The sequence below is a fragment of the Panthera pardus genome, unplaced genomic scaffold (assembly GCF_024362965.1).
Source record: "Panthera pardus isolate Hobbes unplaced genomic scaffold, ASM2436296v1 HiC_scaffold_6, whole genome shotgun sequence".
Lineage (NCBI taxonomy): Eukaryota > Metazoa > Chordata > Mammalia > Carnivora > Felidae > Panthera > Panthera pardus.
The window spans coordinates 46,645,718-46,673,369 of NW_026526991.1; the positions used below are offsets into that span (position 1 = coordinate 46,645,718).

The window sequence follows — 27,652 nt, forward strand, 5'->3', positions numbered from 1 at the left end:
GGGATGCTCTCCTATAGCTTCTCTGAGAGCGGGTTCTCCTCCAGCCTCTGCTTAAATGCCCTCAATGACTGAGAGCTCACTACCTGTGCAGCAGCTCATACTGTAGGTGTTACAAAGTGACTTTATATTCCCAAACTACACCTCCCTGTGACATCAGCCTACTGGGCTTCATTCTGCCTTCCTAGAGGAAAAATAACAATGTCTGTTTCCTCTTCTAGGTAAGATTCCCTTAAATCTGAAATCAAACAACATGTCCCACAAAGTCTTTTTGCTCATTGTCCTGTTTAATCACTTCAAATGATCTCAAACCCTTTCTAAGTAAGGTACGTCCCCAGAAACTGAGTGTGGCCATCCAGACTGGCCTGGCTCACCCAGAGAATATGAGACCAAGGTTTTTTGGTGGGGACAAGAGACTTCATCCAGGCTGAGGTTACAACTTCATCTTTTAGTAGCTGCTTATTGAATTCAGGGCCAGCTAATCTCAGGCACTGTCCCACATGGACATGTGGACAGCCGCCTTAGCAGCTCTCCTGTCCAGGTGGCTGGAATAACTCCAAATGTCAGCTGGAGACTTCGAGATCAACCTCGCTGTCACTGTAAATCCAACACAGCCCGAGCAAAGCTCTTCTTCTTTCCCCAGTTGAGATGCCCGTTCCTATCAGTGATGCCATTATTCTCTCAAATGACTGAGCTCCAATCTTAGGCCCATCCTGAATTCCTCCCTTTCCTCTTTAGGCTGGGTCCCACCTGGTCTTTCTTCTCAGTGCCTTCCCCACTGTGGTTCCCTCTGCCGCAACACAGGCATGGCTGCCTCCCTGACTCTCCTCTGATTTCTGTGCACATGTCCTCTTATCCAAGAGCCCTTCACTGACGTGCTGAATAGAGCAGGTCCATATACCCATCCCCATGGCTGTTTTTCTCCCTTACTCTCCTCTTTTCTTTTTCATGGTACATATCACCATCCAGCATATTGAATTTGTATATATGTTATCTGACTTCTAACACTAGAGTATGTAGCCTCTGGATGGTACGGTCTTTGTTGTGTCCCTGGCAGTATCCCCAGATCCTAGAACAGGAACTGGCACATAGTAGAGGCTCAGTAAACATTTGACGAATAAACGAATAAATGCATGAATGAACCCAGGTCTATCTGATTCCATATTTCATATCCTACCTTGGACACATACTGACCAGGGGCCCACCTTGTTTCTCCTTGAGCACATTTTCTAGTCAGCTTTACTGTGGACAGACACTAATTTGTACTCAAATAAATCGGTTTCCCTTTCAGAATCAGCATTCGGGCTTTTACACAGCTGTTTGATGAGGACCTGAAGGAGTTCACGAAGCCCCTCTACTCAGACACATTTTTCTCTTTGCCTATCACCACCGAGTCAGGTAAGGCTAACCTCCTCATTTACCCACATAGTCTACCAACTGCTGTGTCACTTACAAGAGCCCCTAAGTCTGGTGACGTGGCTAACAGGGGAACATGTGCTTTCACTTGGAATTTAATCTCTATGTGATCATGCATGATGTGGATTAGAGAAATTGCTCGTACTTCTAAAGGGGAATGGACTGAATGCGCATTAATCTTGAAAAGAAAGTAGAAGTATCAGATTTCTTTAATTAAAAATGAAGTTTTTAAAAATATGAGTGAAAAACATTCAAATTAAGAACTTGCACAGGCCAAAATATAAGTACAAAAGGCTTTTGCTCATAGGTGAGAATGTATGTATGCAGAAACATAGAAATGCATAGAAAAAAAAGACTAGAAGGAAAACCACCAAAGTATTAACAATGAGGGGTGCCTGGCTGGCTCAGTCAGTAGAACATGCGACTTAATCTTGGGGTCGTGAGTTCAAGCCCCACGTTGGGCATAGCGTTTATGTAAAAAAAAAAAAAAAAAAAAGTATATTGAGGCTCCTGGGTGGTTCAGTTGGTTAAGCGTCCGACTTAGGCTCAGGTCATGATCTCGCAGTTTATGGGTTTGAGCCCCTTGTCGGGCTCTGTGCTGACAAGCTCAAAGCCTAGAGTCTGCTTCGGATTCTGTGTCTCCTTCTCTCTCTGCCCCTCTCCCTCCCCTTCCCCCCTCCTCTCAAAAATAAACATTAAAAAAATTGTTCTTAAAGTATTAACAATGAATATCTCAAAGTAGTGGGATTATAAGATGATTTTTTTTCCTCTTTGCTTATGTTACTTTTACACCATAAAAAAATGTTAACTTAAAAAAGACTGCATAAATTTATGAAAGAAACTTCCCTAGTGTTCTAGAGGGAAAGCCTGAATAATAATAGTAGCTAATATTTACTATCACCTTGGTACATGAAATAGTTCATCCAATCTTTACTATAGCCTTTTGTGGTAGAATACTGTTACCATCTCTATTTCAAAGGTGAAGACCTGTGACACCAAGAGGTTTAAGTAACTTGCCCAGGATAGTAGAAGTGGAATTCTGGCATTTTCTGCTGGAGTCCTTAACCTCTGCCCTGCATTGCCTCAGAATATTCCCAGCATGCTGCAAACAGCCTCATTTTTCAGCACCTTGTTCCCTGATACGGTCTTCTGTCCCAGCGTTTCCCTGTAGCCAGTGTTCCACAATGCTTGGTCTCAGGAAGTTCTTCTTCCTAGCTAAAACAGTCTCTCATGCTGCATGACAAAAGATGACTCAGCCTCACAAACACTCCCGTCTATTTATGCCAAATATAGGGATAATCTCCCACTTTTCAAACCAAAAAGGGATCAGAACACAGTTAAGAGGACTTAGATGTGTTTGCTTGTAATTGAAAGTTAAGTAGGGGCATTGTAAACACAATTCTTTCCTATTTGGAAACAACAAAAATTGTATGTAGTCCAGCAAAGGAAGATAGTCAACATGTATCCAAAAAAAGAATATTAACCACATTAAAAGACTGTGTTGATTTAATACATCTCGAATAGCAACATTGAACAAACAAAATCCAAGGGCTTCAAGTGCAAGTTCGAAAACAGGCTGCTCCATAGACCTAAATATAAGAGCTGAAACAACGCAACTTTTGAAAGAAAACACAGGAGTAAGAATCTGTGACCTAGGATTAAGAAATGATTTCCTAGGTCTGATAGCGATAGCACAAGCAACAGAAGGAAAAAAAAAAAAAAAAAGATAAATAGGACTTGGTCAAAATTGAAAACTTTTGTGCTTCAAACAGGACCATGAAGCAAGTGAAAAAACAGCCCACAGAATGGGAGAAATTATTTGCAAATTAATATCTGATAAGGGTCGCACGTCCAACATATGTGAAGAACTGTTACCTTACAAGTCAAACAACAGGGGTGCTTGGTGGTTCAGTCGGTTAAGCATCCAACTCTTGATTTCATCTCAGGTCATGATCTCACACTTCATGAGATCAAGCCCTGTGTCGGGCTCTGCACTGACAGTGTGAAGCCTGCTTGGGACTCTCTGTCTCTCTCTCTCTCTCTCTCTCTCTCCCTCCCCCACTCGCTCCCCCCACCAAATAAATAAACATTTTTTTAGAAAGTCACACAGCAAAGGATATGAATAGATGTTTCTCCAGAGAAGATACACAAATGGCCAATAAGAACATGACCAGATGCTCAGCATCATTAGTCATTAGGGGAAATGCCAATCGAAACCACAGTAAGACATCACTTCACACCCCCTGGAATGGCTGTGATCAAAAGACACTGACAAGTGTTAGCGAGGATATGGAGAAATTGGAACCCTCCTACATTGCTCGTGAGAATATAAAATGGTTTGGCTGCTCTGGAAAACATTTCTGCAGTTCCTCAAAATGTTAAACCTAGAGTTACCATCTACCCAAACCAGCAACTCCACTCCTAATTATGTACCCAAGAGAAATGAAAACATATGCACACACAAAAACTTGTACACGGATGTTCGAAGCAGCATTATTTATAATAACCCCCAAATAGTGGTAACCCAAGTGTCCATCAGTGGATGAATGGCTAAACAATATGTTATATATTCCATGCAATATTATCCACCTATGAAAAGGAATGAAACATTGACCCCACGCTACAACACAGATGAACTTTGAAAACATTATGCTGAGTAAAAGAAACCAATGACAAAAGACCACCTATTTATGTTTCAGTTTATACGAAATGTCCAGAATAGGCAAATCCACGATGACAAAGTAGAGTTTTGGTTGACAGGAGCTGGGGAAGGATGGAGAGTGACTGCTAAGAGGTATGGGGTTTCTTTTGAGGGGTGACAAAAATGTTAGAAAATTGAATGTGGTGTTGGATGTTTGTCAGACTCCATGACTGTACCAAAAAGCATTGAATTACACAATTTAAATTGGTGAATTGCGGGGCGCCTGGGTGGCTCAGTCGGTTGAGAGTCTGACTTCGGCTCAGGTCGTGATCTCGCGTTGATGAGTTCGAGCCCCACGTCGAGCCCCACGTCGGGCCCTGTGCCGACAGTTCAGAGGCTGGAGCCTGCTTCAGATTCTGTGTTTCCCTCTCTCTCTGCCCCTCCCCCACTCATGCTCTGTCTCTCTGTCTCAAAGATAAGATAAACACTAAAAAATTTTTTTAAATAAATTGGTGAATTGCATAGTATGTGAATTGTATTTCAATAAAGCTGTTTTAAAAATAGTCTACTTTTACCTATTCATAAACTCCCAGAGGTAGTATCATACCAGATAATAAAAATAAGATTTCATTAAAATAGCTCTCAGTAATTCACTGGATTTGCAAAAGTCCCCAGTGCTACTCATTACTTGTTTCATATGAATGAAATAGGATTTTTAAACTTTTATTTTTTTAATTTATTTTATTTTAAAGTTTGTTTTTGAGAGAGAAGAGTGCACAGGAAGGGCAGAGAGAGAGAGAGAGAGGGAGGGAGAGAATCCCAAGCAGGCTCCTCATGCCAGAGCAGAGCCTGACGCAGGACTCGAATCCACGAACTGTGAGATGGTGACCTGAGCTGAAGTCAAGAGTTGGACGCTTCACTGACCGAGCCACCCAGGAGCCCCTGAAATAACATTTTTATCTTGGTGGCAAACTGCTGGCCTTTCCATAACAAGCACAAATGAGTCCAAAATTCCTTTATAAGCTGAACACCATGAACTTCAAACATGTAAGGACTGACCTGCCATTCCAGTGTAGGAGCCAGTGTTTCACCTTCCCGGTTGCACACTCCTCCGTGATCTAGTAAATACTCCAGTGTGGCCATCGTTTGAATTCTTCCATAATAATGTCCCTAGGGAGACAGGATTTCAGTAGCTGGCTTCCTGGTTCTTTAGCACTAATTTTCCTACCTGGGTTTGTTATTTCCTTCTGGATTATTGTAGAGCCTTTATTTGGAGTTATTGAAGGTGTGAGTGCCGGTCTGTTCTTAATTGGCATGCTGGTGGCCATTGTTGCCTTATTCATCTGCAGACAGAAAGCTAGGTGAGTACAAAGTATCCTATGGTGATTGGGCTCCCAACTTTAAAGGTGCCTTTGAAAATGCCCGTTAGCCTGAGAAGTAAGAAGGGAAAAGAATTTCCTTTCTCCAGGCTAAATCATCTTTGTTTCTGGAGAAAAACAAGTCAAACCCTCCAACAGTGACTCGTTTTATTCAGCCCCTCCTCGACCATTGATGAATTTTGCCCCAGCCAAATGACTGAGGGGCCATCTGTAGCTTCTTCATTTGAATGTGAAATAACTCCTTTTGCTCCTGAAGATAGAGATGTCTGTGAATTGCCCACCCAAGTGCTTTTCTGAAATATGCTGAAAAGTATGGTTGACATCACCATGTCGTGGTCATATTTGCCATGCTAATTTAAGAAGGGACCAAAAAGAACCAAATAGCAGGTGGCCCCAAAGCCACACCCCCTCCTCTTAGGGAATTTGTTTTATTTGGCACATTGTCTTCCCTCTTGCAGTCATGTCTTGCATCTAAGGTTTACTGGGTTTTTTTTTTTTAAGGAAAGTTTTATTGAGAGTGTGGGAAGTGATTATGACCTGTAGCCAAAAACCAGAAGACAAATCTTCAGCTATTGCAGAGATCCGTTTCTGAGTGGGAAAAATCTATTTCTTCTTTATGTTCTTCCTCCCCTCAAAGAGACGTTGGCTGAGTGTAAATCTACATGAATACTGAAAAATCCATATTTGCACAGACATGCACAGCCTCACCATAAATGGAAAATTTTGTTTGAATCAAGTTTCATAATCAGAATATAAACCCTCTCCCTTATGTTTCAGCCTTGGTCGAGAAAGGCCCTCTGCCCGCCTGAGCATTCGCCGGGATCGACCATTATCTGTCCACTTGAACCTGGGCCAGAAAGGGTGAGCGCCACATTTTCCTTCACATAATGTATTGAAAGATGAGTTGATTGTTTTATGTGAGATTTGCTAACGAGGTCTTTCTTCTTTTGGCGTCCTTCACAGTAACCGGAAAACGTCTTGGTAAGAGAGAGAACTCATTAATTACTATATTATCTGCTTTTGAAATACAACCCAGATTGGGTATGGCAGTTTCCCTTTATGTCAGTAATTTTCTTTTTTTTTTTTTTTTCTATTTTTAACTATAGCCCAATAATAATAAATCAGTTCGAAGGGCACTTCATGAAGCTGCAAGCTGATTCCAACTACCTTCTATCCAAGGAATACGAGGTACAACTTGGCTCCGTGATGCTTTAGCAATCCCAGTCCTTAGAGTTTCCCTTCCGGCCTCCCTCCTTTCCCTTTCCCTTCCCTCCTCCCCTCCACGTGGAGTCTCCTGTGGAGTCACAGGCTGATCAGGCTCAGGAGCTGACCCGTAGGATCTCAGCTGACCGCTCTTTTATGCCCGAATCCATGCCCTGCTGATGCACCACTGGGTCCCAGAGGCCAGTCTGATCTCCAGAACGGCACAGCAAGCAAAGTGCTACTTGGACAAGACGTTAAGAAAGAATTAACAAATCTCAGATGTAAACCTAATTCTGTCTATTATTTAACCTGGTATTTTGCTGGACTGGGAGACAATGTGGTTTGGTGAAAAGTGCCCAGGCTGTGGATTCGGTTCCCAGCTTTGCCACCTGTGTGGCCTGGGGCAGGTTAGTTATCCAGTCTGAGCCTCATCTGTAGAGTGGAGGTGAGAACAGCTCCTCTGCTTTGGGGATCAGAGCCGTTCCGTAAACAGCAACTACTGGGACATGTTGTTAGATCATTATGTATCTCGAGGACTATATGATTTGCCTTCTCTTATTTCATATTCTCCACCTGCAAACTTCTTTTTGACTTACTAGGACTTGAAAGACGTGGGTCGAAACCAATCATGTGACATTGCACTCTTGCCGGAGAACAGAGGGAAAAATCGATACAACAATATATTGCCCTGTGAGTTTTGTGTTGAAATGTGTCCAGCTGTCTTCCTCTAGCCATTTCTTCTCTTTTCTAGGAATAAAATGGGGCTAAAGAAATATGGTATAGCTGAATATGGAAGATCTGAGGCTCTGAATGCCTTTAAAAAGGAATGACTTGTATGTTATTGCACTTCCCTTCAGTGGGTAACAACCAGCTTGCAACCCGCTATGACACCTCTCATGCTGTTGACATGTCACCACGTGGTCCTACTGCACCTCCTTGGAAGCCTGGGAGCAGTAATGGGGTTAACAGCAAAGGCCAGTGTGGGTTTCCTTCAAGTCCTAAGTTAGGAGTTATTATATATTTTTTATTATCCTGACCCTAGCAGGTGAGGCAGTAGAAAATAGTTGTTCTGGACTGTATTTATTCCGGCTGTGAAAGGGAGCCGGCCACTCCATCGGGGAAAGGTATAGTGTTATGAAGGAAAGAGCAGAGGGGGCCTCAAAGAGCATTTGGCTTGTTTGTGTGTTTATGGGCCGCCTGAGCAACTTGGCAAATCAGTCACCCTGTCTGACCCTCATCTGCAAATGGAGATGAGAATACCTCCCTCTGGGTGTTTTGGAGGTCAGAGCTAATGCACATCAAATACCAAGCCTTCCATCAAACAGTAGAAAAAATCATCCTAAGATCCAGTGACTCTCAATCAACTTCCTTCCAGATGATGCCTCTCGAGTGAAGCTGTCCAATGTAGATGATGACCCGTGCTCAGACTACATCAATGCCAGCTACATCCCTGTAAGTGAACCATTAAGCCATAGTGCCTGGGATGAAGCTTTGATGGGTGGCTACATTGCAGATACCTTTCCTCCCACATGCTCCCACACTGTTCCCAGGTCTGGGAGCACATAAAACACAGGGGGTGCAATTCCATCACTGCTAGAGCCCATTTTTCACAATGGCTATAGTCACACAAGATGATAATGAGCTCAGGAGGCATTGTCAAGGCTAGTCCTCTCTCTGCAGCTCTCAGCAAAGATTAGAGCTCCCCAAGGAAGCTCCATGGCTCAGGCTGCCCAGCTAGGGGAGCTGACTCAATGTTATTTGGATTTTTGAAAACCAAAGACAGAACTCAAAAGTTGTGTCAGACTATTGGGCTCAAATTCTGACCAGCATCCTGCCAACTTCCCACAGCACACTACAGTGGAAAAGACTTTAAGGTCAGACAGTTTCACATTTGAATTTCATCTCTGCCCCTTGCTGACTCTGTGACCTCGGGCAAGTTATGTCACCTCTTGGGGCCTCATTTTCTTTCCCAAAAAATGAGGAAAATAATATTTACCTCAAATAATTATTCATTCACTCAATAAACACTATACAGTTAAGTAGTAACTATAAGTCAGATGCTGAGCTATGTACAGGGATAAGGTCAGGTGGAATCCTGACCATCAGAGAAGAGTCGGGACATCAGGAAATGACAAGGCGATGCCATGGGAAGCAGGCTAGAGAAGTCTTCTCCCCCATCAACATACATCCACAGCATGTGGGGTCTTGTTAAAATGCAGACTCTGAATCGGCAGGGCTGGGTAGGACCTGGGATTCTGCATTTCTCACAAGCTCCCCAGGTCATCACCGGGCTGCTGGTCTCTGGGGAGCAAGAAGCTAGGGGTGGCCAGGGGAGCTTCTGGGAGGAGACCACCAGCCCTCAGAGCTGAAGATAAAGGAAGGCTCAGCAGAGCAGGCAACATGCTGAAACATGGAGGCTAAATATGGACTAGCCAGCTGAGAGGCAGTGTTTGGGTGGGCGGGCGTGGGGGTGGCAGAGGTGACACAGTGCAGGGGCCCCGAGGAGAGGCAAGGAGAGAAGGAACTTCAGCTAGGAGCTGCAAGTAATTCTGTCTTCCTGGAGTGCAGAATAAGTGGACGAAAATATCCTAGCTCATAGAGTTGTGGTGAAGATTAAGTAAGATCTGTGGAAGTCCTGCCCCACAGTATATGGTAGATGCTCGATAAACAGTGGTTTCCCTTCCCCTAACTTTCCCTTGTACGATGTCTCCAACCAGCGCTGGTGTCAACTATCCAAAATGTCTAAAGCTCCCCTACATTGAATAGGGGAAGAGCCTGATCCAAGTCAGTCCCTCAGACAGTCCCTTCCTACACACACACACACACACACAAACACACACAGTCTAGATTATTGCCTGAGTCCTCCATTGCCTCTTAGAATAGACCCAGCCTAATAAATGGGAAGCAGTCTCCTAACAATAGTTCAGTGTTCCGGCCTTTGTCCTTCCTGTTCCCAAGCCTTGACACTTGTGTTAGTATCTTTTTCTCAAGTCAGGGATCTGGCAAAGACCTATATATCATGTAGTCTGCAGAGATAACCCTCTGTTTACAGTCCTGAGGAGGCCCATTGTTCCTGACTCTCCATGTTGTAAATTCATCACAGGGCAACAACTTCAGAAGAGAATACATTGCTACTCAGGGACCTCTTCCTGGCACCAAGGATGACTTCTGGAAAATGGCGTGGGAACAGAATGTTCACAACATCGTCATGGTGACCCAGTGTGTGGAGAAGGGCAGGGTGAGTAAACAGTCTCCCTGACTTCCGAACTTCGCTTGCCGCCCCCAGGATGGAATTCTACCGCACCTCCGAGAGTTAAACTCCATAAAAACGAAGGAGGGATCATGTGAGAACATTGTTAGTGAATTCAGCCACTCAGTTACAAGAGGCTTACCTGGGTGATACCCACTTCTGATTCTGGGTCTGAAGTTTCAGGCAAAGGTGTTTCCATTTGAAGACTGGGATCATCAGAAGTGCCCATGACACAGAAATATTAGGTGGCTCCTTGTCTGTTCCACCCTTCAGTGTATACCTTGCCAGAATCACTGGCTCTGCCCCTACTTTTAGGAAAGAAGAAGTAAACTTTAGGCTGCAGACACAAAGTAAAATAGTTATCTAGGGCGCCTGGGTGGATCAGTCAGTTAAGTGTCCAACTCTTGGTTTTGGCTCGGGTCATGATCTCACAGTTTGTGCGTTGGGGCCGTGTATTAGGTTCTGAGCTGACAGTGTGGAGCCTGCTTGAAAGTCTCTCTCTCTCCCTCTCTCTCTCTCTTTCTCTCTCTCTTTCTCTCTCTCTCTCTTTCTCTCTCTCTCCCTCTCCCTCTGCCTCTACCCCCCCACCCCCATCAAAAATAAATAAGCTTTAAAAATAAAATAAAATAGTTATCTGGACAAATTAAGCAAATCTTGTAATGCATTTATAAGCCTCTATTTTACGTGGTTATTTTGAGGATGAAAAAAGAGATTGCATATAAAATACCCAGTATCTGTGATCAATAAATATGGGTTCATAATTCTCCCTCCTGTCTTCCTACATGTAAATTGGAGCTTAGCTAAATGTTCCGAATTTTCAAATATCACTTGGCACATGGCATTTGGTCTGGGTGAGGACAGTGATATCAAAATAGAAACAAAACAGGGCCAAGAAGACATTGGCTTCCTCTGCCCACCTAGAACTTTCTTGAGAAAGAACTATTGTAATATGTGGGTTATGGGCCAGTGGAATTGAAATGCAAAGGAAATCAACAGAAAGCTCAAGCCTTGGAACAGTGTGCCTGAAAGGTACGTGAACCCAAAGTCGGGGCTTCGCTCCTTGGATAGTCTCCAAGGAGAGCTCCCTCCAAGTCTCTCCTTCCTTCGCAACTGCAGCCTGGTTTGAGCACTGGCCCTGAGCACACTGATGGAGAGCAGATGGTCAGACGCTCTAGCAGCTGACCGTAGATTCCAGCTCAGGAAGATGTTTTGAGGAGGAAACATCCAGGTTCATAGAGGAGTCACGTTCCCAGACTCACATATTTCTGTCTTCCTCTAGGTAAAGTGTGACCATTACTGGCCAGCAGACCAGGATTCCCTCTACTATGGGGACCTCATCCTGCAGATGCTCTCAGAGTCTGTGCTGCCTGAGTGGACCATCCGGGAATTTAGGATATGCAGCGTATGTTTGTCTGTTTGACTTAACCTAACAGCCCCTATTGGAAAGACACAGGACACCCATGAATCCCCTTTTTGCCGCTTCCTCCCCCATAGTTTCAGCTCATGGGAGTTGCTGAGTGGCATCAGATGTCAGACTTGTATGTTTGCCTTGGGTCCTTCCTCTTTTTTTTTTTTTTTTTTTTGGTGGTGGTTGGGGGGGTCCTTCCTCTTATCATCCTCTCTGCCTTCCAGGAGGAACAGCTCGATGCACACAGACTCATCCGCCACTTTCACTACACAGTGTGGCCAGACCACGGGGTCCCAGAAACCACCCAGTCCCTGATCCAGTTCGTGAGAACCGTCAGGGATTACATCAGCAGAAGCCCCGGTGCCGGGCCCACCGTGGTGCACTGCAGGTACCGACGGGGAGTGGAACGTCCGTCTGGGCCAACCGGCCTGCGCAGGCTGAGAGCACATTATTGTGCTCTCTCCTGTCTTCTTTCTCCCTTTCTTCACCTTCCACCTGTCTCTCACCCTCACTCTCCATCCCTTTCTCTCTCCCTCTTGATCTTTTTGCTTCTGTACAAAATGCAAAGTCCCTATGTGACTTCCAGACCCTCCATAAGTGGGTCCGTCTCACTTCCCAACCCAAATTCCTGGAAACCTCCCTCCCACGCTCTTCACAAACCTGCCTATTCTCGCCTCTTGCCATCCTTACTCTTTGGAATGGCCAAATCTCTCTGCTCCACTTGTACAAACCCTGAGCACCCTTCCAGATCCCTGCTCCAGACCTCCCTGCAGGTCAAGTAGCACTTGCCATCTGGAGCACCCAATTTTGCTCTTAAATCTCTGTTCTGTCTTGACTTCTCTTTGCTTTGGACTGCATACCCATATAACCAGCCTAACAAGCAATGCCTCACTCTTCATCTCTGGGGAGCCTGATGCTTAGCTAATTAATTTTTGCAGCAACACTTTGATAGCCCTGACCGAATGGCACTAAGAAATAAAGAGCAGGGAATTGCTACAGTAAGAGAAATGTCAGATGCCCTCGTTTCCTCGCAGTTAGCCCAGCACCCTAGGAGCCTGGCTTTTATATGTCATTGGAACCCTGATGCTTTTAATGGGAATGTGAAGCACTCAGGAGCTTCCTGCTTTCTGAAGAATGGCTGGCATTTCTGCCGGGACCACTTGAGAACTGTTATTCTTTATATCACAAATCTGTGCATCAGAAACTTCCAGTTACACAGTCACTTTGGGAAGCAATTCAGCAATCCCTACTGAAGCTAGGGATTCTAGCTTCCCAATGACCCATCAGTTCTGCTTCTAGATATCAACCCTAGAGAAGTCCCCATGCATGTGCACAAGGAGGCTCACTGCAACACAATGTTTAAAGGAAAATAACTAAAAATGATCTCATTGCCTGTCAGTAGGGAATAGATTAGCAGGGGATAGATTGGCAGTGGTTTATGAACTCTGTGGAGTAGTTAAAAGAAAGTGGATCTTGGGGTGCCTAGGTGGCTCAGTCAGTCAAGAGTCTGACTCTTGATTTCAGCTCAGGTCATGATCTCACAGTTTGTGAGCTAGAGCCCTGCATCCAGTTCTCTGCTGTCAGTGCAGAGCCTGCTTCAGATCCTCTGTCTCCCTCTCGCTCTGCTCCTCCCCCGCTGGTTCTCTCTCTCTCTCTCTCTCTCTCTCTCAAAAATAATAAATAAATAAAAACTTAAATAAACAAGAATCAAATTAAAAAAAAAAAAAAAAGAAAGTGGGTCTGCATGTAACAACATGGATAAATCTCAGAACATAATACTGAGTAAAAAGAAAGTTGGCAGAAGGATACATAAAACATGTTACCATTTTGGTCAATTTTTGGAACACAAAAAATGAGTATATGGTTCATGGTTTTACATGTATGCAGGAAAATTATATAAAACATCCATGGAAACACACACTAAGTGTAGAGAAGCACTTATCCCTAGTGGGGCGGGGGAGGTAGAAGAAGGAAGGAAAAAGAGAAAAGAGGGAAAGAAGGATTCCCATATTCTCTCATAGCCTGGAAGGGAAAAGAAAGATGGGCCTAGAGTCTCTGGGGATGCAGTCCCGAAAGGCTAATTTAAGAAAAAAGGCTCAGTCTTCCTTCACTCTCTCTCCTAGTGCCGGTGTGGGTAGGACTGGAACCTTTATCGCATTGGACAGAATCCTCCAGCAATTAGACTCCAAAGACTCTGTGGACATTTATGGAGCGGTGCACGACCTAAGACTTCACAGGGTTCACATGGTCCAGACGGAGGTAAGAGTTACAGGCCGAAGGACACAGATCACCTTCCCTGCCTCTCTCCCCCAAAATGTCCAAGGCTTTAATCTGACAAGGGCAAATGACTGTGACTCATTAGGAAGAGAAAGAGAACTGAATATAGGTGTTCTGTCAGACTCGTCATTGTAAACGTATTTCAGTGACCTTGAGGCTGATGTGTGTCCTTTTCTCTACTGCACCGGTTGCCCATCTTCTGTAGGTGGATGGGAAGCACTGTTCTAAATCAATGCATTGTACGTGGGTGTACATGGGGGAAAGGCCAGGCCAGTCTTGAAGGTTATTTTCAGATAGGCTGGCTAGTGAGTACCAGAACTTCCATTAAGAAAAAAACAGACTACATACAGTCTCTTCTCTCCTCCAGCCCACCCCAGCCCACCTCTAAAGACCCCAAAGGACTGCATGCACATTGATTGCAAAGGATAAATGCTTCCATTTGTGCTGTCCTTTGACATTTGTAGGGCATTTTTGAACATTTTACCTCATTAAATTTTCACAAAAAAAACAGACACGAGAAGTATCATTTCCCATTTCCAGGCTAGAATGAGATTCAGAGGCTAGAGGGCTTTGCACAGCTATGAAGTGGCCAAGCTGGGACTCAAACCCATTCAAGAGAGTCCCAGGCCCTTAGCCCCACAGCCTCAGGGTCAGATCTGTGCTCACACACAGACCAAGCTTGTTATCCCCCCTGCATCATTGCCTTACATATATATATATATATATATATATATATATATATATATATATATATATATATATATTCCCATTGTTGGAAAGATACAAAGCCCTACATGCCCCTCTTGCAGTTATAGTATACAGGAAAACTATGGAGGCGGCCGTGTTCCACAAAACAGGAACATCCTGCAGCAAAGGCTCCCCTTGAGTTTTGTTGAACCCACTATTCCCAACCACCTTGATGGCTGGATTCTTTTCTTGTGCAGCACATATTAATATCCTGCAGATCTCTCATGCTGTAACACATTTGGAAAAATACTAGCATCCTTGCTTCCCATAGGCAGTGGCCACACCCGGGACCCTCTGTCACCACCACTGTCCTGGGCTGGGAGTACTTTCATCGTAACAATTATTACACTATATTTTTAATATTTTATTGTGGAATTTTTAAAATTCATATATCTAGGGAAAATAGTATAGTGAATTTCCATGCACGTGAACTCCAGCTTCTACAATTATCAGCATTCTATGCTCTTTTTTCATCTACATCCCGCATACACTGTCTCCCACCCCATAACCTTATTTTTAAAGGAAATCCTACTTATCACATGATTTCATCCTTAAATAAAGTATATGCAGATACTTTACAGATAAGGACTGTTTTTAAAATTGTGACCAGAATACAATTATCACACCTAACAATTTTAACCATAATCCCTTAATATCATCTAACATCCAGTTAGTGTTCAAATATCCCTAATTATCTCAAAAATTACTTTCCACACTTAGTTTGCATAAGAATCCAAACAGAGTCCACATACTGCCTTTGGTCGAAGTCTCTTTTAAATTTCTTTTAAATCTATAATTACCCTCCCTTGTTTTCCAAGCCATTTATTTGTTAAAGACACCAGCTTAATTTGTTCACAGATTTTTCCCACGTTCTGGATTTGACTGCTTTTTCATGCTGGTAATATATTCCTCTCTTCCCTGTAATTTTTGTCAGCAGGTCATTGGATCTAGAGGTTCCATTAAATTCAGGTTTCTTTTTACCACCCCAATGCTTTACAGGTGGCACCAAGTACTGCCTGTTGCATCGCATCAGGACACCCTTCCCGTCTGGAGACTCTTGATGAAATTGACAATGACCATCCATTATAACATTTCCCATGAGCCTTTCACTTAAACAGTTTTAGCAACTGTTGGCGACCTGAACATACCTGTCTAGCTCTGTTATTTCATTAAGGCTTTCAGAATTATACCACACTTCATCTTTCTCCATAAGACTACCAGTTCCAAAGACTGTAGGAATTCGTTTTCCTTCTCTCAAAATGCAATTTTTTCTTTTTTTGCCTGCTAAATGAATGAACTGATATCCTACAACTATGTTGCTAAAAAGTCAGGATCAGTGTTTCATTATTTATTGTCATTTCTACAAACTCAACCCATATTTAATTTATAATCTGGGGATTAAGACTGCTTACTACATTGTAAGTAGTCTTGAGGCGTGTGTGTGTGTGTGTGAGAGAGAGAGAGAGAGAGAGAGAGAGAGAGAGAGTGTTCAGGCTCCTTAATTATTGTCAGAGGCTTCTTGGGTCATGTGTCACTTGCATACTCCTGCCCCAAACTCTGGAGATGCACTGTGGCAAAGAGCAACCGCTCCTATTGTAAATATCACTGGCAGACTTCCGGGGCAGAGTAAGCCCATGTGCCATAACTCTTCCTCCTTCTTGGACATAACTCCTTCTTTCCCCTCTTCCCTCCTCCTTCTCCTCCTAACTTCTGAGGATTCTATAGCTCTTGTTCCTTAGCTTGCCCTTTCAGTGGTTGGATTCCCCACAGTTCTGTCCTCAAGGTGTTGCTCTTCCTTCTCTCGATCTTCATTCTTTGTGATGTCCCATGGCTTGAAGAACCATGTACGAGCTTGTGTTTTCAAGTCTCATTCTCCTTTTCCAGCAATGACCTAAGTACCTGCCTACCATACAGTTCCACCAGGAAGCTTTACAGTCATCTCAAATTTAAAAACTCAAAACTGAACTCATTATTTGTCTTTAAACAAGCAAAGAAAGCGCTTCTCCCCCTCTTGCTCATTTCAGTTTCGGGTGACAGTGTTGCTATCCATCTTGCCTTCCACCTGTTTGCCCAAGCTAGGATTCTGACTTCTTTTCCACAGTTCTCACATTCAAGCAGTCACGGAGTCCTGTCAGTAGCACCTAACATCCTTCTCTTCCTTCTAGTCTCCCACCCAGCTGCCACTGTCCTTGCTCAGCCATTTATCAGCTCTCTTGGTAACCTCCTAGTGTTATCTCCTACCACCAGCCTCTGCCCTAACAGCTCTTTGTCACCACTGCCACCAACACAGTACTTTTGCTAGCTATGTCAGCTCCTGCATAAAAATCTTGGCAAGCTCTCCATTGCTTTCAAATGAAGTGCATTTGTCCTTGTCTACAGGCCTCTTCATAACTGGGCTCTACTTACTTCTCCTGTTTCATACCACAGCATAACCCATTGTTTTAGGGTCTGCCAAAATTCAGGAAGGCTTCCCTTCCTGGGTCAGAATCAACTCTGATTCTTTTGATTATAATGAAATAAACATTATAGTAAGAGAAATTTTCTCTCTCTCTTCTTTTCTTCCCACTGTCAGATGAAATCCCAAACAATATTCAGATAATATCTGTCTTGTTTTAACTCCTTGCCCACAGTGGGCTTTTTCTAGTCTCAGAAGCCCCGGCCTCAGCACTGGTATGGCCCACTCAGTACCAGGAGTGAGTGCAGAGGGGTGTGAACCACAGCTGAGCCAAGGGAAGCAAAGAAGGAAAGGCTTTCAGACCCCTTTTATTACTTTTCTGGGTTCTTGGGGATAGGCAACTTTAATTTTATTTCACCTTATTTGGGATACAAAGGGATTGCAGGTCTTCACAGATTTTAATAAATAGATCAAAGAGCAAGGATTTCTAAACAAAGAGGAATCAAACAGGAGATTTTCAGATGTGTCCCTTCTTCTTTAGCCTGGGGAAATTTGCAGCCTGACTCCCAGAGAGACACTCAGATGAAGCAATAACTTGTTAAAGAACGATAGGTGATAGGCACAGTCTGTTAAACTCATCTGCTTCCCCTAAGGAGGAAATAGTGGGATGTTGTAGGAATAAGCATTTCAGTGCCCATTTGGGGGATTGTCCTTGGGGTTTCCCATGACCCATGCACCCTACATTTTAGCTACCCTAGACTGCTCACAGCTTCCAGAATACATATGTGCACTGTCATATTATTTATGACACTTGGAAGGTCCTACTTATTTGCCCAAATTTTTACCTTTCCCTTAGGTTGATACTTCTCTCCCCCAAAAGTGAACCTGAGGGTTTCTTCTTATGTGTGAAGTGTTACACACAATTCTATCTCACATTTACAACCTTATAGGTATTTGTTCACATATCTGCCCTTCTGCTAAACTGCGAACTCAGGGACCGTGGAAGGCTATTATTCTATAAATACTATCTAGTACTACAACTATTGGTGAAATTGAATGGAATTGAGGCTTCATAAGTTAGCTAGGCAGAGCCAAAAATTATCTTTTAAGATCCAAGGTTCATATATTAAACTGTATTTTTCCATTAAGAATAAAGTGGGAAGCACATTAACAGTCTGAAGGTTTTAGTGGTAATCATTTTCAAAAGGACGTTCCATTGGGAAAAGAATTTATATTTAAGGCAAGGCAAATTAATGAATATTAACTGGTTTCAAAGCCCATAGTGGGTCATTGTTGAAGAATTTATTAGTAAGGCATACCATAGATGTAATAGAATTCATTCACAGCTGAATTTAAGGTCCCAAAGTAATTTAATATCCCAGTACAATTGAAAGTATGAATCATGGTTTGGTTGGGAAGAAACAGGAAATATCAATTTGGTAGATTGTCTTAATGATGGCAAAAAGAAACTGCCTATACTAACAATGATTTTCAGGACAGCTCCCGCCTCAAATTTTCAAGATCAACATGGCATAAAATACTCATAACAAGTAAATAGGGTTTCTGAGCATTCCAGCGTCCTCTCCCTCTGAGGAGTTGCTATGTCATTAAGGGAGCCCAAGGCCAAGCATGGAGGTTACACGGACATTTCCTTGCTAGACAGTTCTGTAGGTAGTGAGGAAGGAAGCCCAATGCACATGTTTAGCTGCCTGTGTCTAAGCCTGTGTGTTCAGTGGAGGTTTTGTATGTCTTTAGGGTCACCAAAACACTGACTGACTCTTCTATCTTTGTTTCTATTTCAAAAGTAGTTACCAGAGAGTTGACAGAGGTGAGTCTGTTCTCACCGTGTAAACCTTTGAAGTTCTCTGTCATCAGCCAACATCTTCAAGATTCTTCCTTGTGCCAGACTGAGATGCTGAGAGAACCGAGATAGATAAGACCCTGACCTTGCCATCAAAGCACTGATGGTCCAGTGGGGTCTATTGTATACACCTATCTTCTTTTTCTCACTGTCCTCCCTAAAGAAAGAGAACAAAAGAGTATACAGTGAAGTGATTTTCTCATTGAATAATACAATGAAATTAGGGGTGCCCGGGTGGCTCAGTCAGTTGAGCACCCGACTTCAGCTCAGGTCATGATCTCATGGCTCATGAGTTCAAGCCCCACATCAGGCTCACTGCTGTCAGCCGGTCAGCACAGAGACAGCTTCAGGTCCTCTGTCCCCCTCTCTCTGCCCCTCCCTCACTTGTGCTCTCCCAAAATAAATAAAGATTTGAAAAAAAATAATACAATGAAATTAGAAGTCACTTAAGAAAACTGCTATAGTGAAAAGAACATGAATATGAGCCCTAGGATCAAATTCTGAAGTCCCATTTCTTGTCCGTGTAAGAAGTTACTTAACTTCTCTGAGTCTCCTTTCTTATGGATGCTTATATCTACTTCATGAGGTTGTCAAAATAATCAAATGAAGTAATTTATATAAAATGCAGAGCACAGTGTTTAGCATTCAGTCAACTATTTAATATTTGTAGAGGACCAACTATGTGCCAGACATAATCCCAGGCACTCATAGAATATACTCTATAAATATGCATGCACATAAAAAGAGAATGAATAAACACCACCGTCTCTCCTCATTACCATTATTCTCTTTTTAGTGCTAATAGAAAGCAGTCACTCTTCTATGCACTAGAGACTATTAGTGAAATGATCAAGAAATTTTTGCTAACCATATAGAATCCCATCACTCACGATGCTTTATGAGAGTCTCTTGTCTTTCTTTTGCTTCAGAACTTGCCTTCCTCTGACACATTTTCTACTTTTTCATAGTGTCAGTACTTATACCTACATCAGTGCATAAGAGATGTCCTCAGAGCAAGGAAGCTACGGAGTGAACAAGAAAACCCCTTGTTTCCAATCTACGAAAATGTGAATCCCGAGTATCACAGAGGTAGGACCTTACTTCATTAACTTACAAGTTCACCTATCAAGATATGATGCCTCTGGACACCATTAATAACCAAAAGCTCTTCCAAAGTGCACCAGCCCTTACTCCTTCCACCCAAAGACCCTTAGCGAGTAGCAACAGGGAGGAGAGGCAGAGTGGGGAGGAGACTCCCACCACTGAGCACCAACTGCATGGGGTATCTCTTCCTATCTGGCCTAGGATGCCCTCTCTTAAGGATTCTGCTTAACATTTCTTTTCTAAGCAGTAAGGCTCTTTGCTGGGGAAGATGCTTTGAAATCACAACTGAGGGTTCAGATCAAAAGTCCCTTTGAAGAAGAATTTGGCCATATGTGTCAAAGTCCTTAATATGTTCTCGTCTTGTCACCTAGTACTGAAAAAGTCTTATGCATGACAATTTTTATAGCTAAAAGTTTAAGTGAAAAAAAAAACCCAAATATTTTACAATGGAGAACTAAGTACACCATGGTGCACTTAATAGAATACAATGCAGTCATTAAAAATGATATCTTGGAGGTTATTATAATAACATGGATATTATTATAAATATATTGAGTTAAAAAAGAAAAGCAGAATGCAAAACAAACAAAAACAACACATGGGAAGTGGGGGAGAAAAGACTGGTAAGAAATATACCACAATAGTAGACAAATTTCTCACAGCAATAAAATACAATTTTTCTTCTGTTTCATGTACATTTTCTAGAATAAGCATGTAACGATTTTTTAAACAAAAATTTTAGTGAAAGAATATATAAACTTTATAACGCACTGCTTAGGTCAGACACTAATGACTTGATATCATTTAGACCTAATGTATCACAGAGGCTAATTTGAAGTTACACTGTATTAGTTATCTATTACTGCCTAACAAATTTGAAGTTACACTGTATTATCTATTACTGCCTAACAAATTACCCTAAAATTTAGCAGTTTAATTCAACATTTATTATCTAACAGTTTCTGTAGATCAGGAATTTGGGAGGAGCTTAGCTGGGTGGTTTTGGCCCAGGGTCATTCATGATGCTGTAGTCAAGCTGGCGGCCAGGGGCTGCAGTCATCTGAAGACTCAGCTGGAGCTGGAGGATCCATTTCAAGATGGTGCACTCACACGGCTGTTGGTATAGGTCTCAGTTCCTTGCCACATGGACCCATGTCCATCTATAAATCAGATCATTCTTTTTTTTTTTTTTTTAATTTTTTTTTTAACGTTTATTTATTTTTGAGACAGAGAGAGACAGAGCATGAATGGGGGAGGGTCAGAGAGAGGGAGACACAGAATCTGAAACAGGCTCCGGGCTCTGAGCTGTCAGCACAGGGGCCCGATGCGGGGCTCGAACTCACGGACCGCGAGATCGTGACCTGAGCTGAAGTTGGCGCTCAACCGACTGAGCCACCTAGGCGCCCCAAATCAGATCATTCTTTAAGCATTATTTCACTTATTTTATCTCCATTTCTAACTGATCCTCAATTTTCGTAAGTTCTCTGCACCCCTTGTACCCACCCACCTAGCCACTATGTTAAATAGTTAATAATCTGTGAAGCACAAAAACATGAGAGAGCTGCTATTTAAAGGAGTCCTTAGTCAGATAATACTCTTGTATTATAAATAATCACCCCCTAATGTATCTGTATAGTAAATTAAGGTTTTTGCATGTCACATTCTTTAAGAAGCTCTGGGATGGAGGGAGCTCTGGGGGATCTTGGAACTTCCTTTGTCTTATTATGACTTGCTTGAGAGTCTTTTTCAAGAGTTATCTTGGGTGCTCCCGAAAGAGCTAGCTGTGGTATAGTTAGCTTCAGGAGTCTGAAAGTAGAATTCAGGTCCTAGCTCTGGAACTAACTGGTATTGCCAAGCTGTGTAACCCTGAGTTAGTTACTTTACTAGATGTAAAGTTAGTTACTTTACATCTATAAAATCAGAGAGGATGGACCAGGGGAGTCCATGCCCATCCATGGAGGATGGGATGAGCTGACCCCTCCAGGGATGGTCTCACTTTAAACCATATTGAACGTTAGTCATTTCTGTCAGCCTCATTCATTTGCAATCTTCATAAATGGAACAAACAACTATGATACACCCTGCTGCATCTCTAATTACAATGTCCTTCCTTTCAGACACGGGCTATTCAAGGCATTGAGAATGTATCTGAAGATCTCTTGGATAAAAACTATGCACTGTGTGATTTTTTAAAAAATTTGCTTCATGCCCTACAGAGGTGCCAGCTATTTCTGTTGTCACTATGTATAATTTATTAATCTGGAGAATTTTAAAGAATTTATGTAATTTAAAGGTAACAGATATTATTGTACATAGTTGTATTTTGTAGTTTCTTCTGTAAATATGTATTTTTTTCATAATGTTTAATATTAAGCTTTATATAATACTATGTTTCCACAGTAAAGTGTTCATGGATTGTTCTCCATAAACTAATTCAACCTGTATAACAGGACTCCTGGGAAAACATGTCTGGAGGGGGTTGCAGAGGCAATCCCATGGGCCATGGTTTTGACCTGTTTTGATATTTACCGGCCAGGATAAAGGACAGGGCTGGAGAAAGCATGTAAGACACCTGGCTTTGCTGCATTGCTGTTCTAGGAATGTAGAGATCCAAAGATGATCCAAATGCTATTTGGACAAATGTAACAGTAAAAAAAAAAAAAAAAAAAAAGAACTGGGGGGAAGCATGAAAGCTGAAGCCGGTGGTTATTGCTAAACTAGTTCATCTCTCCCCTTCCTTCTGACAGAGGTTCAAGCCAAAGTGGTCAGTTCAGGGGCCGTGTAACTTGCAGAGAAGTCCGGGCTGCAGGATTGAGGGTTCTGTTAGAGAACAATCCAAACAGAAGGGATGAATTCCTTACATCAAGGATGCCTCCTGTACCCCTGACTGGAAACAAAATCAACATGCAAGGTGCCATCTGTAGTGATTGGAGATGATTTCACTGCATTCGGTGTGTGAACATACAAACCCATACTGTAATGAGTGTGTTGGTTGATGTACACACAGTCATCCTTGTCTCATTTCTAATGGGCTGCACTCCTGGAAAAGTCAAAATTATGCCAGTCGTATTTGGTTTTCCCACTAAAAGAAGATTGTTGTGGCAGATTACATTTCTGACCAAAGGACCTGATATTAACATCTTTATAGAAATGTCCACAAACATCATATGCAGTTCATTACAAAAACAAAAATCTGGGGCACCTGGGTGGATCATTTGGTTAATCATCTGACTCTTGATTTCGGCGCAAGTCATGATCTCATGGTTCGTGAGTTCAAGCCCCGCATTGGGTTCTGCACTGACAGCACGGAGCCTACTTGGGATTCTCTCTCTCCACCTCTCTCTCTCTGCCTCTGCCCCTCTCTCTCAACATAAATAAATAAAGTTCAAAACAAAACAAAACAAAACAACTCAGTGGTGCTTAACATAAAAACTTCCAAAAGACTTTTTTAGTAAGTCATTGAGGTGAAAATATCAGTAGTCACCGGAAGGTGCATTTAATATGAAAGCCATTACATACTCTACCAAATTTATTTTCAGTATTTGTGCCTATTTTGACTATAACAAATATCAGTGAATTAGATAGTAGGCATTGCCCTCCTCAGTGTCCAGTTCTGAGGGTCTTTCCAGGGAAAATTTGAAAGGTATCTGTACTGAATCCTTATGGCTACTTGAGAAATGAGCCAGGATGTTTGCCTTTTTCTCACGTACAGATTTCTCTGTAATAAACCTAAGAATTTGAGATGAAAATTGTTGACCTCACAGCTTCAACTGCAGAAAAAATGCATTTCTTTTCAAAGTATGTATTTTTGCTACATACCATAAAGTCCCATAAATAATATAATGGGTATAAGTGAAAATCATTAAATATATCCAAAATAGTTATTTGTAGTTATGTAAATTTCTACACACACCAGAAAAATTTCCAGGGCTACTTGAAGTTTATAAAAACAGGGAAAAACTGTATAAGAATAGATGCAAAGAGTAATAAAAGGATTCCAAGTTTTCAGTCTCATTGTGCTCAATGCCCTTGTGAAATAACAGTGTTGGGTTGTCTCAGGGAACTAGGTGGATCTTCTAGAAATGAAAAGAAACAATCTATAGGTAAGGGTGGCAGATGTACCACCAGGAAGAAAATAGAGGTCAGAGATTTATGAGAGGTAGGGTCAACTAGGAATAACTTTCCCTGCATTAAAAAGAAAAAGCAAGAGAAAAACAACAGATTTTTATACTAATGTTGCCTGGCACAAAGTACATTAACACACGGAAAGAGAAATTCATTTTTGGCCTTTCATTCATTCAGAAAAGTTTTAGTAAGTGCCTATAACCTACGAGGCACTGTCCCAGAAACAACACATTTGTACTCAATAAAGAAAATGCATCACAATAGTAAAGTTAGGGCTGCTGTTACTATTTCCAATGAAGCTTGAAAGAGGGCTCTGGGGAGGTAAAATAAGCAGTCCAAGGCAGTGGCAGCCTCCCACAGATCACACTGGAAAAGGCTAGTGCAGTCTCCATAGCAGACCACTGGATCTAGAAGAGAAAGCAATGAATTACACAAACCAGGAATTAAAACTATAAAACACGGACACATCTGTAACAGTAAATAATGTCCACATACCCTGGCGTATCGGGGGTGGAATCACAGGGAAATGGACATGACAAGGGGAAACTGTATGTTCTTTTAGTCTAATCCAGGAAATATTTATTCCTACCCTCCACCTGTCTAATTTTAAATCTCCTTGGCAACAAATATTCCGCTATCTTCCCTCCTGCCGCCACCAAAGACTAAATACATTATCTACTTGATCTGTTTATTAAATTTAGGACAGGGTGGGAAAAAAAGGTTTCCTTGACATTCAGCTCAATTGGATGTATTTTAATTTAATCCCATCATGGGTTTTGTCTTGGTAAACACGTCATTTCCTGTTGTGGGCATTCTGTTCGCACCTGTGTGCTACACTTGAATCACCCAATCTTCAAAGGGCTTTTGAGCTATCAAATCTTGAGAGAGTCCCGTCTTGCATCGTAATAATTATTTACTCAAGTTCTTTATAATTAACTCCTTTAATCTCTACTCATTAAATCGATTTCATATTATCATTCTGTTGCTCTCTGGAAAGCGGCCAATTTTTCAGCTCTTGAATCAGACTTTTCAAAGGCTCATCTCCCTGCCTGGGCCTGCACGTATTTGTCCTAAGTAATTCACCATCCCTGAACACTTCTGAGTCCCTCTTTCTCACGACTTGTTCCCTTCTCCTTTTTTGAATATGTTTGCTTTCCCAGTTGAATGTGATTTTACTTTCTGTTCATCTTATCTCCTTAAAACCACTGGTATTTCATAGTCTTTTCAGGCTCCACATTATAGAAGAGATGACCATGGTTTCACTTTTAAATACTAAAATGGCCGTGGCACACAGACACGTTGGGGACAGTTTTATTTGGAAGGGTCTTTAATTAATTTTATTATTACCTCTTGGAGGAAAGCCCAAAATGACACGTGAAAATAATATGAAACCACCAAGCAGATGTCCAGCAATACAAAAATAGACCTCACATGTTATACTTCACACTCTGATTCTCTTGTCTTAGTGTCTCGGGATCAGTTTCTTAAACACTCTCCTCATTTTTTGCAAGAAAACTACTGGCCATCTATTAAATTCCCAATTAGCTGAGTTTTGAGGTTGGAATCCTGGGGTCAACACTGGCTGGGTCTGTATGACTGCAAACAACAGGACCTGGTCCCCAACTCTGGGATGTTCTAGACTTTTAGTTCACCCATGTGAGCCAGACCGAACCTGACCTGGCATTGAAAAACAATAGAAAATAGGCTGCTTGTTTGAGGAAGTAGTTCAAGGACTTTGCAGGTTCCATTTCACTGAGGAAATGAAAGTGATCAGCCAAAACAGAGTGGCAAGAAGGAATGGCTGTTCCTCCCCTACGTGGCTGTGAGCAGCCCTCAACCCCACCTCATTCCTGAAGAGCCACAGTGGAAAGGCCATTATCAGCCTACATGCCGTGTTAAGTTTCTGAGTAGTTTAACCAGAGGTTTCAAGTCATATCAAGTATTCAAAGGAAGTTTCATATCAGAGGAAAATCTGTAAACCATGACTACAAAAAGCAAGTGAAATGATGCAAAGAAGGGGAAATATCTGAAAAAAGGGAATCTAACCAGACATCATTGGGAAGAGAAAATGGCACCCTTTCTGTGTGTCCAGACTGTTTTTTCAAAGTGTCATGTTTCTATGAGGATGTATTATCCTTTGGGGGCTCTCTTTGACTTCATTAGCCACATGATTTAGCTGATTAAGCAACTGAATTGATTCATTTAGTTTTGTGAATTGACCAGGTGTTTGACTAAACTGAGCTTGGAATTCAGACACACTACCTAAGATTCTTATAGTGGATGATGCCTTTGAAAGTGGCCGTTTTCGTTAAAATGCCGGGTAACATTTGATACAGCCATGATAATAGCAAAAATCTGTTCAGTTCTAAAAATGCTTCTAGCAATGGAAATATTTCTGACTAAAAGAATACTCTTGACTTGTAGGGAGGTTCCCTAGGAACAAATGTATGCCATGAAAATAAGGCATTTTATTTTTTTAAAGGTTATGTATACAGATACATTCATGAAATAAGGAAATTGTTAGTGGATGCTCTTAATAGAGGTTTATGTAATGAAAACAAAGGAATCTATTAACAGTTTCACCAAAGATTATTTTTATAGTCTCTATGCCAATGATCTTATATAAGTTACCAAAATAAGTTTTTAAAACTGAATAATGTCACACAGGTGTAATGTCCCCCTTCTAGAATCATCACAAGAAACGTTAGTTATGGCTGTTTTCTGCCTTAAGGAATTTCTTTTAGGAAATACCATCTTCACCCTAACAGCAAGCTTTCTGTTACATTTGAGATGCTGTATTTTAATAGCTGAGTGAGCAGATAAGCATCCCAACAGGAGCGTATGCGATTGTGGCTTTAGGAGTTTGTAGTAACAGTTGGACAGAGTTTCATCTGCAAGCCAGTGGGAAAGTCCGCAGAGGCCTTGGTGAAATCTCCTACTGTCCACCACACTGACAACCGGCTGCACCAATGTTCTTCCCTGAAGAGTCCCTGATCGCTGATCTTCCATGTGGGACTCAGGCTTACATAAATTCTACAAAGACAAGAATCAGGTCTTTAATTTCTTCCCTATTCCTACCTTGTAGAAATTATGTCTTGAGTGGAAACTGCTCCTGGCCCCACACTTTGGGCGTTAATCAGTGTCTAATAACACTATTGTCCATGGAGGTTCATCTGGCTGTTCCTTGATTGACGTGCACCTTACAGAAACAATGTAAATAAATTCAGCAACTGAAAATATTATGTTCTATCAAAGAGCACTTTTATGTTTTTAATATGATGTACTCTTTCTCTGCAAATATGGTTATTTAAAATGGCAGTAGATTTGATTGTATTTTTTCATATTGTTGCACCTCCCCACAATAGTGTGTTTCTAACCAACTCTATTTGAACAAAGAGCTTCATTAGTCTTCCTATTTAAATTATGTATTTGCTTGATATATTTTCACATTTGCGACTGGTCAAAAACATCTACCTATTACCTTACACACCTTCTCACTAGTACCAGAATAAAACTGCTGTTTGTTGAAGCAAAGAGTCCTGTCTTCTCTTCACCTATTTCTCATTTGTCAATTTCTGTCATCCTTCTGCTCAAGAGAAAGGTCATGTGTGACTGCTTTTAAATGAGAAAAATCTTCCAGGCCATTATCAGAAGAGCATGGTTGTCTTCTCCTTTATTCCTGTGAGTGCTGAGTTGGTTACCTAGGTTATCACGTACATTACAAGAGACTCTCTAGTTGACTGTCTCCAACTAAATTCTTGTTTTCGGTTCTGTAGTTCATTAGTAACCAAAATGTCATCCCTGACCAGCAGTGTTGGCGTATTCTCAGAGGCCCTGCCCCAGCTGGAT

At 42.0% G+C, this 27,652-nt stretch overlaps 1 protein-coding gene across 4 annotated transcripts in view; it reads left to right on the forward strand.

The window, feature by feature from the left end:
- Positions 1-27,337, forward strand: part of PTPRB (protein tyrosine phosphatase receptor type B) — a 118,928-nt gene extending 91,591 nt beyond the window's left edge. For 3 of the 4 annotated variants that reach the window (XM_019455092.2, XM_019455096.2, XM_019455097.2), the window contains 13 exons: positions 1,289-1,395; positions 5,316-5,415; positions 6,211-6,294; positions 6,397-6,414; positions 6,540-6,621; positions 7,236-7,326; positions 8,012-8,088; positions 9,740-9,874; positions 11,166-11,288; positions 11,519-11,682; positions 13,418-13,553; positions 19,543-19,663; positions 21,796-21,989. In XM_019455092.2, the coding sequence (XP_019310637.2) occupies positions 1,289-1,395; positions 5,316-5,415; positions 6,211-6,294; positions 6,397-6,414; positions 6,540-6,621; positions 7,236-7,326; positions 8,012-8,088; positions 9,740-9,874; positions 11,166-11,288; positions 11,519-11,682; positions 13,418-13,553; positions 19,543-19,663; positions 21,796-21,818 (1,261 nt within the window). In that variant the 3' untranslated portion in view covers positions 21,819-21,989. Of the gene's footprint in view, positions 1-1,288; positions 1,396-5,315; positions 5,416-6,210; positions 6,295-6,396; positions 6,415-6,539; positions 6,622-7,235; positions 7,327-8,011; positions 8,089-9,739; positions 9,875-11,165; positions 11,289-11,518; positions 11,683-13,417; positions 13,554-19,542; positions 19,664-21,795 lie in introns of all 4 variants that reach the window. The other variant, XM_019455094.2, reaches the window with a different exon arrangement.
- The last annotated feature ends 315 nt before the right edge of the window (positions 27,338-27,652 follow it).